Source organism: Pomacea canaliculata, linkage group LG3, assembly GCF_003073045.1.
Source record: "Pomacea canaliculata isolate SZHN2017 linkage group LG3, ASM307304v1, whole genome shotgun sequence".
Lineage (NCBI taxonomy): Eukaryota > Metazoa > Mollusca > Gastropoda > Architaenioglossa > Ampullariidae > Pomacea > Pomacea canaliculata.
In genome coordinates, this window is record NC_037592.1 from 21,620,135 (window position 1) to 21,632,963 (window position 12,829).

Sequence of the window (12,829 nt, forward strand, 5' to 3'; positions counted from 1 at the left end):
TGTCGCATGATCAGTTTGTGTCGAAGAGTGAAATAGTTTAAAAAGAAAGTTTCAGAGAGAAAACGTGGGTTGGGGAGAGCTGTAACGGAACGTCATGCGCTCAGCCCCCATCCTTCAGATGGTGGAGTCCACGTCAGCAGCCACAAATACGTGGTGAGCCAACGGGTCATGCTCGTGGGCGTCTGCCGCTGGTGACACCCCAGTGGTGGCGGTGACAGGGCGTGGGCCACACTCCTGAGGTGTGAGGTGCCGCGTGGTGGTGTGTGTGTGTGAGCGCGCGTGCGTGTGTGTGGCGGATCCCTTAGTCGGGCGTTATCTACAAGGTGCGGTGTGGGGCCGGGTGCAGTGTCGCGCGGCGCGGTTGAGAGCTGAGCGGCAGTTTGTCGCTAGCGGTGTTTGTCGTTAGGCACCATGCTGCAGCCGCGGAGTGGCTCACCCTCTCTGCTTGTATACAAACCCGGCCGTGCGTGCTGCCTTTAGCCACCCCTGTATCCCACACTGTCTGGACATACACTCAGGCGCAATGGTTACCTGGATCAAGAAGACCAAGACAAAATATGTCTTTAATGTGAGTACACTTAACGGTCATTTGCTTGCTCATCAGCCCCGCGCTTTTCGTCGCGTGAAATGTCAGTACGTACGAGAGCGTGCTTGCATGTGTGCTACTGATCTAGGTTATCGGCTTTACTAGTTTTGAAGCTCTGTCTTTCTCTCATCGTGTGTGTGTTAGAGATACAGATACAGAGTAAGAAGATGAACGAAACCCAACTCAGAAAACTCTCCTCCAGGGTTCTGAGCCCTGTGCATGTCACAAGAAGAGCTCGTGTCTTGTCGCACACGCCTTATCAACACGAACTTTTTATCAGTAGTTGGGGTGGGTGGGCGATGGCTAGCCAAGGAGCTGACATCGTTCAGAATGTTGTACTAACTGGCAGTTTGCTCAGTGACCCAGTGGCTTACCACACGTGGCCAGAAACGCTTTGATAACGCTTTATAACATTTCATATTTCCTAAAAGACTCATTCATTTCCCCGAAAAATATTTTCTTTTGTCCCTCATACCCTTTTACTGCTTTCTCAGTTTACTTCGTTAAAAAAAAAGTAGATGCAACGTGGAAGTAGAAACTGTGCTGTAAATAGCTCTGAACGGGTATATATAGATATTTCTTTGACAGTTCTTTTATCAGTCCCATCATCGCCATCACACAGCGTTCTGGTGGAAGTGTGTGTGTGTGACACACCTTATCTCTTTGCTCCCAGAAGACAGATATCGAAGACAAATAAGAAAGCGGGTTATATATATATCAGGTACAAGAAATCTGCAGTTTCCTATCTTGGCTAACATTTGACAGAAATGCTTGAAATTTGGCCCACAACTATACCTTTTTTTGGATAAGACTTGCAGCGAGGTTTAAATTTTCGAGTGAAACTATCCGTGATTTTGTAGAATCAAAGTTTATTACCTCCAGAAGCTGACAACTTTGAACTACAGTAAGGATGATCTGCATAAACTTTTTGTCTGCATGCCACATTTTTATGGATGTTTTGATGTATAGCGTGAAAAGCAGGGAAGGGACAGTTTGTGCTCGGACGGGTAAAGTATAAGTGGATAGATTTGTTACCTTTGACATACCTGTGTCTTTCCTACCTGCGTGATCAAAGCAACCGTTTCTTCATGAAGGATGACATCGCAATGCGCGGCGTGACTGGCACCGAGCTGAATCCTGGTATTTCGTTTTTTAATTTGTTTGTTCCCACGGGGCTAGGTGCTTAATTAAAGCACGTTTTTATTCAACGAGTGCCCATGATTGCAAGATCAGGCGTTGGGTATTGAATGAACGTGTCTGCTACTCTGTGCTGGTCATTAAGTGGGGTCAGCAGCACCCTAGAGAAACGGGATGAGAAAGAGGGAGGGAGGGGAATTGATGTTTTATGCCGAGTCAGCAACTAAGACTTTATCACGGCAAGGCAGTCAGCCTTGCAAACAGATGCCACATGCAGAGGAAAAACAGCTTGCCCGAGACGAGAACTGAACCGAGGACAGTCGACCCTCACCGTATTAATGACTAGCGCTAACCGTTGCTCATAGAGCGAAGAGTGGGTATAGATAGAGTGTGCCACGCGCTGACAGGTTCTCGTCTCGCACTTTTGAGCTGTCCACAAACAACTCTCGCTTTCTCTGTCGTGCTATACGGAGCATGACATTGATTGATATCTAAGAAACTACTTCCTTGAATATGATTTGATACTCTATTGATTTTAATAGAGAGGCATCGAAAATGATTCACATTAACCTCTACATCCATTGAGAGTGATGTCTCATCATGTTTATATACATTTTCATGTTACAGAGAGTTTTTTTCCGTTAGCTAACCTTAAGGTTCCAGTGTATTTGCGACAGTTTTTTTCAGTAGTTCCACTTCTTACTTCAGATCAAGGCTGCCAGGAATGTATGTAACATTTATTTGTTCCTCAATGTATGTGGAATTTATCTTATTTTGAAGATCCCAGCGTCATCCTTAAAGGAAGGAGTACTATTAGGATATTTGATGTAACAGCTGTAGGCCTAGAACCGCACTGTGTAAATGAAAATCAAAACGATAAAAAAAAGTGCATGGCTACATTGAGTGCATATGCATCGTAAGTTATGTCTTCCGTGAGATAGGAGTCCTTTCTGTCGTCTGTGGTGCGAAGACACTATACTTACTACATGCGGGAACATAGACAATGCACAGTGACTGAAAGCGAAGCAGTTACAGTTACATTTGATTTGTATAATCGTCCGACCCTTGACAGACGGGTACTTTCCATCAGCCTGTCGCCACCTGTACGCCCCTCCACCGCTGGTTAGGGTAGACAGCGTGTCGGGACCTGCTTGTCGTGTCAACCTCGTGCAGGTCCCCCAAGACCATCTTGTCTTATTTATTTATTTGTTGCTCGCCTATTTTCAGTGGTTGTGGTTGCACGGATGAGTTGGAGATCCGCATTGCAGTGAGAACTCGCTGTTTTCTTTCTGCCGAACCAAACCAGTGCGACCACACCAACAAAACAAAATAAAACTCAGTGTCTCTTCCGCAAAGTCGGTGACGATGACGTTTGACGCGTGAGCACGTAACTCCACGTGCTGGTGTGACCTTCAACCTAACACGTCAGGGTTGTACGGCCTTGTCCCCGAGGCTGTCTCTACCTTTCACCACGAGCGGCTGTACATGTCTTCGCATTGAGGCAGACGACTGCAGTGGATTTGTGCTGACTCCTACTCGGACTCTCGCTCGAGAGCAAAAATCCTTCGGTTGAATTGTTTCTGTCATCCCTGCCTGATAAAGACCTCGACTTTATCTTGTCTCGTTCGCACGAGACATGAACGTCGGTAACGCGTTATCTCAGCTTTACACGCACACAAGACTTGTGCGTTCCGCATTCTTCCGACTTTGTATTTATTACTTCCCACAGGGTCTGGAATCTTCTAGTGCTGCTACTAATATATTTTATGTAGCTGACAAAACAACTTTTTTTGACACCCAAGCTCGCCGAACAGTTTGATGTACATAAGCGATTACATATATTCAGTAAACCGTCTTATCATCCTACTATCTCGTCATGTTAAGACAGTAGGTATCAGGAGCAGACATTTCAGTGGCGACCAGCGGCCAAGATGTCTCCAGGCGCTATCACACATTCTGTGGTCTCTGACAATGAATGTACTGAGCTTGTGGCTGCGGCGAGGATGTAGAGGATGGCGCTTGAAACCCGCTTGCACCCTGGAGAATGCGGTATTTTCCTCACGCAGTCGGGTGTGGTAGACCAGTATAGTCAGACGGGTCAGACTTGCTCACCTCTCCTCATTACACCGCGAGGTCTTGCTCCGTCAGTCGCTTTCAAAACATCTCATATGCCACCTTCTCCTTGAAGTAGAGGCAATAAACTACACATAATCTACTTTTTAAAAAGTCTCGTGTGCCACCTTCTTGAAGTAGAGACAACAAGTCTACACATATTCTATTTTTGGAGTGGGGTGGGAGGTTTGCAGTGGGGAATATGTAAGCGGGTACATAACATTTACATGTTGTAGTCAGCAGGTCTCTGAGTGCACGTCGAGACGCCAGGAAAAGCGAGGGGCAAGATAAATGCAGTGTCTAGTTTGTCGGCAATGATTGCACTTTTACTTGTTTCAAGTAGTTTACAGCTTGGACTGTTCACCTCGTCAACGTGGGTGCGAGTTTCAGTTCAGTCACATAATGCATGGCCGGATGCTTTGCATCAGTGTTTCGTGGTCAGGGAGTTCAAAGAGGTTCAGAGAAATCAAACGTGAACATACTGATACAGAGAAGAGCCTGATGTATGCTGTATATACAGTATACATGTTAACAACTTAGTCATGTGTCTGCCTGATCTCAGAACGTTCATAGTTCCTGACATAGGAAACATCCAGCATACGTTCAGCGCTAAAGACTAACAGACCTTCTTCGTCTTGATCGCCAGCTCCACACACGAGTGATATGACAGGTGAGGATTGTAGCTGCCCTTCCAATCATCTGATTGATTCCTCATTTAGAAAGAGATAGTCAACAATAAGAAAATCTGTGATTAACAAAAATAAGAGCAGGGAGATAAGCGTGTCTTCCCCAGATTAGTTTATCCTCGCTGTTTAACGGCAGGTCGACACGAGTCCCGACCTTACCCTCGCTTTACCTCTCTATACCCGCTATTGGCTTTCTTTCTTTTTCTTTTTTTTTTTTTTTTGGTGGGTGGGAAAATGCAAGCAGCAGATACTGGGGTCGTTGAGTCGTTGTACTGGCTGCCACTACCATATATCCTCAGCTACTCACTAGCTTTGGTACAAACACCTTGGTTCGCATGCGGCGCACACTGGTCTTGCCATTCATCATTCAAACTCTTATTCCTGCTCGCTCCCAGTGGAGCATAGAGCAACAACCACACCCCGTCATCGGACCCAGTTCTGGGCGTCCCTCTCTAGTCTGGACCATGTCATGCCAGCTGCCTCCGCCTCTCTGTGGACTGATGTCCTCCGTGTCTGTCTGGGTCTCCCCACCCTGCGCCTCCCCCTGTGGGTTGGAACTCAGACCACGCTATTTTCACTACGTCACAATCACTGCATGTTCATGGTTGTGACTAGTCACGTGCGCGGCCTGCTGACTAGTGTTCACTCGCTCACGACATTGCTGTATGGTGATTTCCAGAATGGGATCAGAACTAAAAGTCTGAAGTCCCACATTTTAGGGGCCTATGAACTGAAAGTAGTAAAGCATGTGGATGTTGAGCCCTGTCCTTTCGCCGCCTTTTACATCCCCTTATAAATCAGGTACCATCACTGCAAGGCAGACAAAGGGAATTTTCTAGACACCCGAACTGCTAACCTTCTTGAGAGTTCACCACTAATGACAAGGCCAAGAACCTTTCTGAGGTGTATCGAGTGCGGTTAGCAATAAATAGGTTGCACTTATAGCCAACCAAGCTGCCAAACTCAAGTATTTTGTACTAGGACAATACTCTGTGTGAGTGAGAGAGAGAGGGGGGGAAATAGCTAGGGCGCGGACGACATTGTCGTCTAAATGTGGTGAACGTTTTTCAGCACGAACATATTTTATGTATTACATGTCAGCTGGTTGTCAGCATTTCGTCATGTCCAGGCCGCCTTAGCTGGTAAACTTGCTGGCTTGCTCACAAAATGCACCCTGCTTTTTGTCACATTTACATGTCGCACAACGATTTGTTAAACGGCGGCTGATGTGTGTTCGCGTTTGTAGACACGTTTGAGGGACCTAATCTATTATTTGCATTGCTGGCTTCAAGTGTACTTGTGAGGCGAAGGCGACTTTCAATTGTCGCGTGGCTTGCATGCTCAAAGATGGAGGCGAAGGTGAACTCGGGGGATGAAAGACGAAGACTCCTGACCTCCTTATAGCGAACGGGTGCAGTCCCTCAGCAAACAGACAGACCTGCTGATCGGGTGACCTTTTGTGGTGGACTGGGTGGCGGTCACGCCCTCTCTTCTGTGCCCGTATGCCACCCGTCTCAACTGTCACACTTTAACTCGCCAGCAGGACGACCGCAGATTCTCACCAGGAACTATTGGCCTTTAAAGACCAAACCGAATGTAGATAACGATAGATATAGGCGATATAGAGCTAATCTGTAAATTTCATCCCCAAAAGGCATCCGTCAATTGTCCGGTAACTAAGTACGCGATTCGCACCAGTGATCAGCGAGCTCCGCAATGTACTACGTCATACTAGTACACCATTCACAACATCGCCAGCAATCAACACCAGGGAGAGGGAGAGAATGAGCGACAGGTAAGAAAATGGGTGAGTTAGTGGAAGGTGCTAAGACGACACTGCTGACAGGTAACGACTTCTCACCAGACTGCGAGATGGGGGCCACCTGTCGGTTACATCAGTTGACAATGTCACAGCGAGTCGGACGTCGTCCTGTGACAAGCGCAGTGGAGGCAGCCGGCGGCATACAAAGCGACATGTCAGCGGGACTGCGCATCGTAAAAGACGTTAGACGAGACACATGGTGACAGGGTGCACGGTCACAGACGTGCTAGCGTACAGACAAATCTGTCACGAGGGACCAGCTCACCCCATGTGAGGTTTTCAGTGGAGCCAGACTAAGGTAACCTTCAAACGCGCGCCGACTACCGTCACCAGATTGTTCCAGGGTGATGGGCGCTGTGCTGAGACAGCAGCGGGTCATAGGTCACGGGATAAAATGAGTGTAACTCATTCTTTTGCATCCCTACCCAAAATAGATGTCTCCCACTTCCCCTCTCCCTCTACATAATGCGTCCCCCCCAAAAAAAAAAAAAAAAAAAAAAACCTCATGAAGACTTAAGACAATTGTATTATCAAAATTGGAAGTAACACAGGTTAGTAACTACAACGACATACACATGTGGTGCTCTCTGTTAGCATCTCACCTATGTCTGGAGCTGAAAGACTTCGTTCTGGCCTAACTCCACTTCCGTGTATTGGTCAGAGAGCTTCCCTCACAAGGGTTGCGAACCTTTGTGGAGATGTGCTGGTAGCTTTTGTTTTGTTTGAAATAAGCGACAGCGGTGGGTGGGTGCTACCCTCCCTGGTGCATGTGATTGATGGGGACATCCTTTTGTGAAATTTGTGTGAACAGCGACATGTAACACATAGACGAGTAGAGTTTTTAAAAAAAAAAAAAAGCCGTACCTTAAGCCCTCTGAGCATCTATCACCATTGTCGTAATGCTTCAACTAACACAACCACCCTCACCACAAACTGGCTTCATAGTAGTAGATGTTCATAAAGTCTTAGTCATCCTCCAGCAGCGCCTGCTACCACTGTCATGACTCAGGTTCTTTGCGTGCAGCTATTGCCTCTTCACGGGGGACCGCGATGGTTGTGTCCAATCTTCTGGTAGCATAGTATCTTCATGACTTGTAGTGTTCTCATAAGTGTGGTGTTAAAAGTCTGTCAAAAACGTTATGACCGTTCATAAGCAAGCACGCACTCGTTTACAGTTGTAAATGCACGCCGGCGATGATTTAATGTAAGTGTTTACGGGATTCTTGGCGATTAACCGCAAGTGTCCTCCATTTGGAGGGTCTGTTTTATCCCACACCCTGTCGACCTTTCCACATCATCGGCAGTTGTTGTCATGACCTCAGAAAGTAAGAGTGCAGGTAAGAAAATGTACCGAGCTTGGGATCTTTTAGTGGAAAGAAACTCCCACACTTTTTTTTTTTAAGCATTCTTTAGGTCAGTGTGGTGCAACATTTCTCTGTCTACTTAATTGTCTAGACTCACAAGAATAACTAAGGCACAGATTCCCGTCCACTACCACGCAGTTCGCAAGCAGGTCATGAAGTGCGTCAGCGCCTCCCGGGGGAAAGGGGAGTCTGCCCACACGACTAAACCTCGTGTTCGTCACGTGCCTCTTTAAAAGAGAAAAATCAAACCAGCGGACAGGTGCAGCGAGGAACCGTCATAAACTACAGCTTAAAAAGTCAGTAGGAATGTTTCTTTTCTTTCCGTAAAAAGTTATTGGAGGGCAGCCTGAGGTTAAAGTCATTAACCTTTGCGCCAGTCGCGGCTTATTACCTCGTCATCGTCACGTTACTACCCGACCTGCGTAGCGCTGACGTCACCAAAGTACGACACACGCACATTGCGTCTTCGCAGACCGCGCGTCACATGTCATTGAATTCGCCGATACAGCAACACCCCCTCCTCCTAAAAACAACAACAAACCAGCAGAAAACTGTTACCGACGGCGATTATTTAACCCTAACCCTAAGATCAAAAGGCCGGGCTGTGTTTTGTCAGGGCAAGTGGTTGACGAGTGCTTACCTATTATTTATGAGCTAAGACCGACAAGCTGACTTAGGTCATAGCATAGTCTGGCTTGATTGCTTACCTTAATTCTTGTGATAGTTGCATCCACAGCGCCCTTGATAAAGTACCTTTACAAAGCTTCAATATATATATAGGGCCACTTACTGGTAAAGTAGTTATGCTTGTGATGTGATTGTTAAAATGATGTAGAAAGTTTAGAAAACATAAAGCCAGACTTGAATGTTCAGGACGTATGAAGTATGCAGTTACCTCATTCAGTACCTGCACTGTCTGCTATTCACCATTATAACATAAAAATGAGGTCTTTGTGGAAAGGAGAAAATGGGATTCAGGGTTGTGTATGTGTTGTGATCCTTTGGAAATAGGTACATGAAATGGACAGAGGTGATGTAATTGAGTATCTACCCTTGAGCTGATTACACTCACACTTACACTCCGCCATCCATGCTGACATGTACATACAAAACTGCTAGCAAAGATAACACAATCGGACTCTGAGCCCCCAACATATGTCCCCAACAATCAACTATTTTTTATAATGGGTGAGTCACGCAATGGGTGAGTCACAACCCTGTGTGACATGAACACAGTGTAATTTGGAAATGTCAGTTCATAAGTTGTCATATCTAAACTGAAGAGAAGTAACTGTTGAAGAAATCTTTCTAGTTCACAACAGATATTAATTCTATGATATGATAGAAGTTAAGTTTCCCAAAAAGACAATTTCTATTTAAGGCTAGATCCGAAGGGGAGGGTGGAAGGAAGTAGAAGAGGGTACAGTGAGTGAGCCATGTACTAAAGATGATATTACTTTTGCCTGTATAACAAACAAGGTACTGAACAAAGTATTTTGGGAAAAAATTGTTTTATTGAGATAATAATTATAGTTTCAAGTTTGTGTTTTGAAATAGGAAAAAAGCAAATGATGTTTACCATGCACATGTGTAGATCCTTTTGTCTGTGTATATGAGTGTGAGAGAGAAAGAGTTATGTCATTTACCTTGATTACTTTCTTTCATCAACATTAATAAATTTTGTTTTTAAGTTTTGAGTTGTAATTGATATGTTGAAGCCAAAGTAGAAGATATGCTGGATGAATTTATGCCACTGTATGTAATGGTCAGAAATAAGGAGACTATTATAAACATACCACAAGACTCCAAAGGCAATTAGATTTCAATTCATTCAGATAGAAGTATTTTCTCTTTGCCAGCCTGCTGAATGAGAGAATTGTTCCGGCTTAGACATTCCAGGTAGAATGAGAAGGAAATGTCATTTTGTTGTTTGCAGCACGAGGTGGAGAGCATGGACCACATATTAGAAGGGGTGCTGGCCTCCAGTCATCCAGACTCATTCAAACGAGAGCTCATTCTCAAGATCACGGAACAGGGAGAGGCACAGCACTCTGTCACTGATGTTCGCAATGTGCTACAGCTGTCTATGAACTGGATTCTGCATGGCACCACAGAACTTCAGGTCACTTCTTGTGGTTTACTTCTAGATATTGAACTGTTATTTGACCACTTGCAGTAAAAGTTACCTCTTTAGATGTTTTATGTTTTATATATAAAACATGTTTTATGTATATAAATCGTGTGTGTGGATGCACATGTTCATGCATACATTAGCCTCTTTTAGAAGAATTTGTTCTTTAGAAAGTGGATGATAGAATGTGTATAACAGAACAGTGGCTGATGTAATGTTTATGCTGTGTGTGCATACAAACAGGTGTTGGTGCTTGCATGTTTGTCTGTGCACAAGCATCCAAATTAGTGCACTGAACTATGATTTATGATTACCAAATGATTATAAAATAAACATAGAGGAGTGCAGGAGAACATTTGCGATAAAGAGTACTTAGTAAGTCTAACTGACAAATTTTCATTTAGAGGAGACTGTACTTCTGGAAAAGTACTAAATGTAACATGTTCTCTTGCACAGGTCTCGTCAGGGTTTAAACTGTTTAGTGTGTGGGGACAAAACAACATCCCAGTTCTAGAGTCCTTCTTCACACGAGAGCTGCTTGTGAACTTGATGACCAAGCCTTGTCACAACCAGGCCAACCTTCCACCTTTCTTATCTGAGGTTCTGACACTTTTCCAAACCAGTGGGCTGACAAAGGTTTTCCAGCAGCATTTGAAAATCATAGAGGCCAAGTCAGCAGTCTTCATTCAAGAACATCGAACATTGTGTGTGTGAGGTACTTCCTAGAGATGCTGATCAAGTTCAGAGAATTTCTTCCAAAAGGAGATCTGGCAGCACGACTGGCGCTGCCCCTCCTCAGGGTTCTGGCGGCAAACACTATCCCGTCCGACCAGGTGCTGGTGTGCCAGTTTGTCAAGAATGTGAGTGCTGTGGCTGAGTTTTTGCAGTTGATATGGTCACAACCCAACACGCCTACATCAGTTCTGATTGACTCACTTGCGTGAAATCTTCCTCATCATTTCTGCAACAGAAGGGCCTGAACCTTCTTTGTGCCTGGGTGCTGTTGTTAGGTGAGAACAACTTGAAAGAATGCAGTTTTCTTCAAGCTTAAAATATGGATAGACCTGATGGTTAAACCTGCTTTATACCATACCCATCTGTTGTTTCCCTTTTTCCTTTATCTGTAGAACTGTAAGTAGCAGATCATTAACAATGGTGTGATGACTCATATTAGAATAAATTAAAAACCAAGTGCATTGTGTGTTGAAGTGTTACTAAATGGAAATCAGTCATGCTTAAACATTCCAGGGTTCTTTTGTCTGTAGGTATATTCCCGTGGAAGTCGTTCGAAATGCGGTCAAGTCTCTCGTTGCAGACTCTAACATCTCTGATGCTGCGCTGTACAATAGCCTGCAGTTTATAATTGACTGGCTTGCATGGCCGACATGCAGAGACATTGATGACTGGATCATTTGCTATCTCAAAGAGCTGGCAGTAGCCAAGAAATACAGCATCCTTATTAACATCAGTGTTAACAAGATTGAGCAGGTAAACATTATACTTGTCAATATTCATCCTTTTAAGATGTGTTTATTATTGTGACTACATAAAAATGTGCATGCACGTGTGCCCACATAATTGAAAAAAATTTGCAACATGGGGGTCAATACAGGATCAGCTACATCAATGTGATTTTTACCTGTTTTCTCCAGGTGCTAGAGAAGATGCAGTATGCACCCATGAGGAAAGCTGCCTTTAATGTTTTGAGCCACATGCTGCTCAGCTTCCAGCACTCACCTGTCCTGTTTCATAAGGTGAGTCCCTCTTGCTCAATTCAAAATGCCAGTTGTACTTTTGCTGATCTTGGTTGACTGGTTAGCATTTACAACACTTGTGAAGAGGATTTACAGCATCATCTAGATTTAAATATTTGTTCTTATGGCAGTAACAGACAATAATGGTGCATGTATGTCCCATCGTATAAATCACAGAAAGCTTTAAAATACAAAGTTTCAGTAAATGATGGCAGAATTGTACTAACATATGTAGTATATGCAAAGAGGGAGGGATGTTTGGAAGGTGGGTGGGTGTGGGGTGAGTGTGATATCTGTGTGTGTATATATATATATGTATGTTTGATATATATATATGTAAGCATCCAATAGCCTGTGTTGTAAATTGGAGTCACAGGCCAAGCCAGGTGACACATGAAGGGCAGTTTTGCTAACTTACACGTGCCATCATGCTTTGTTTCAGATCTTGGGCAGAATTTCAAACATTCTGAACACCTTGGCAATGGAAGGAAGTGAAGCATCACTGCAGTGCAGAACTCACCTGGCTACACTTGTCCACTGTCTGATGTTCCTGCACACTGGCTTTCCAGATCTTTATGATCCTATCCTTGACCTCATTAAAGTAAGAACCTGACAGGTGGACCCAGCACATTGAGATACAAGTATTATTGACATATTATGTGTAATTTTATAAGACCAGGTGAACCCTTTTTATGACCTGAAGGACATTCTTTTCAATATTTTTCTTCAGATCATGTTCTGTAATTATCCAGTTGTGCTTTCTTATATCTGTTCACAATGTCTGGACTTGCTGTTGCTTTCAGGATGTGCCATGCCCTAGCACACAGGAAATCCAGTCCAGACTGACTGACAATCGATGGTGTTCACAGCAGTCTGGTGGGCAAGCACCAGTCATGCCTGGTGACATTGAGAAATCTGATACTGGGAAAACTGGCATTTTCAATCTAGGCAATACTTGCTACATGAACAGCATTCTGCAAACACTCTTCATGTGTGACGAGTAAGTCATTGTATGTTAGGGGCATGAGTGGGTGAGGTGAGGGGGAGGGATAGAGAAAGGAGAGAGACTGAATTAGTTGCTTGTTGCTTTCTCTTTTCTTTGTTAATTTCATGCTTTCAAATTCAGTAAAACAAAATTGCTTGTCAGGTGACTCATATATGCCACTCAAACATAGCTGAAACTACATTGTTTTACAGTTTAAGTGATTAGGTGAAAGATGTGCAAGAGAAATAATCA

General features: G+C 44.3%; 1 protein-coding gene across 2 annotated transcripts in view; it reads left to right on the forward strand.

The window, feature by feature from the left end:
* LOC112558631 (ubiquitin carboxyl-terminal hydrolase 38-like) overlaps positions 1-12,829 on the forward strand; it is a 31,720-nt gene that overhangs the window by 11,467 nt on the left and 7,424 nt on the right. The window contains exons 1-7 of one of the 2 annotated variants that reach the window (XM_025229201.1): positions 324-568; positions 9,644-9,829; positions 10,295-10,848; positions 11,104-11,326; positions 11,491-11,592; positions 12,035-12,193; positions 12,396-12,592. In XM_025229201.1, the coding sequence (XP_025084986.1) occupies positions 11,503-11,592; positions 12,035-12,193; positions 12,396-12,592 (446 nt within the window). In that variant the 5' untranslated portion in view covers positions 324-568; positions 9,644-9,829; positions 10,295-10,848; positions 11,104-11,326; positions 11,491-11,502. Of the gene's footprint in view, positions 1-323; positions 569-9,643; positions 9,830-10,294; positions 10,849-11,103; positions 11,327-11,490; positions 11,593-12,034; positions 12,194-12,395; positions 12,593-12,829 lie in introns of those variants that run through there. The other variant, XM_025229200.1, reaches the window with a different exon arrangement.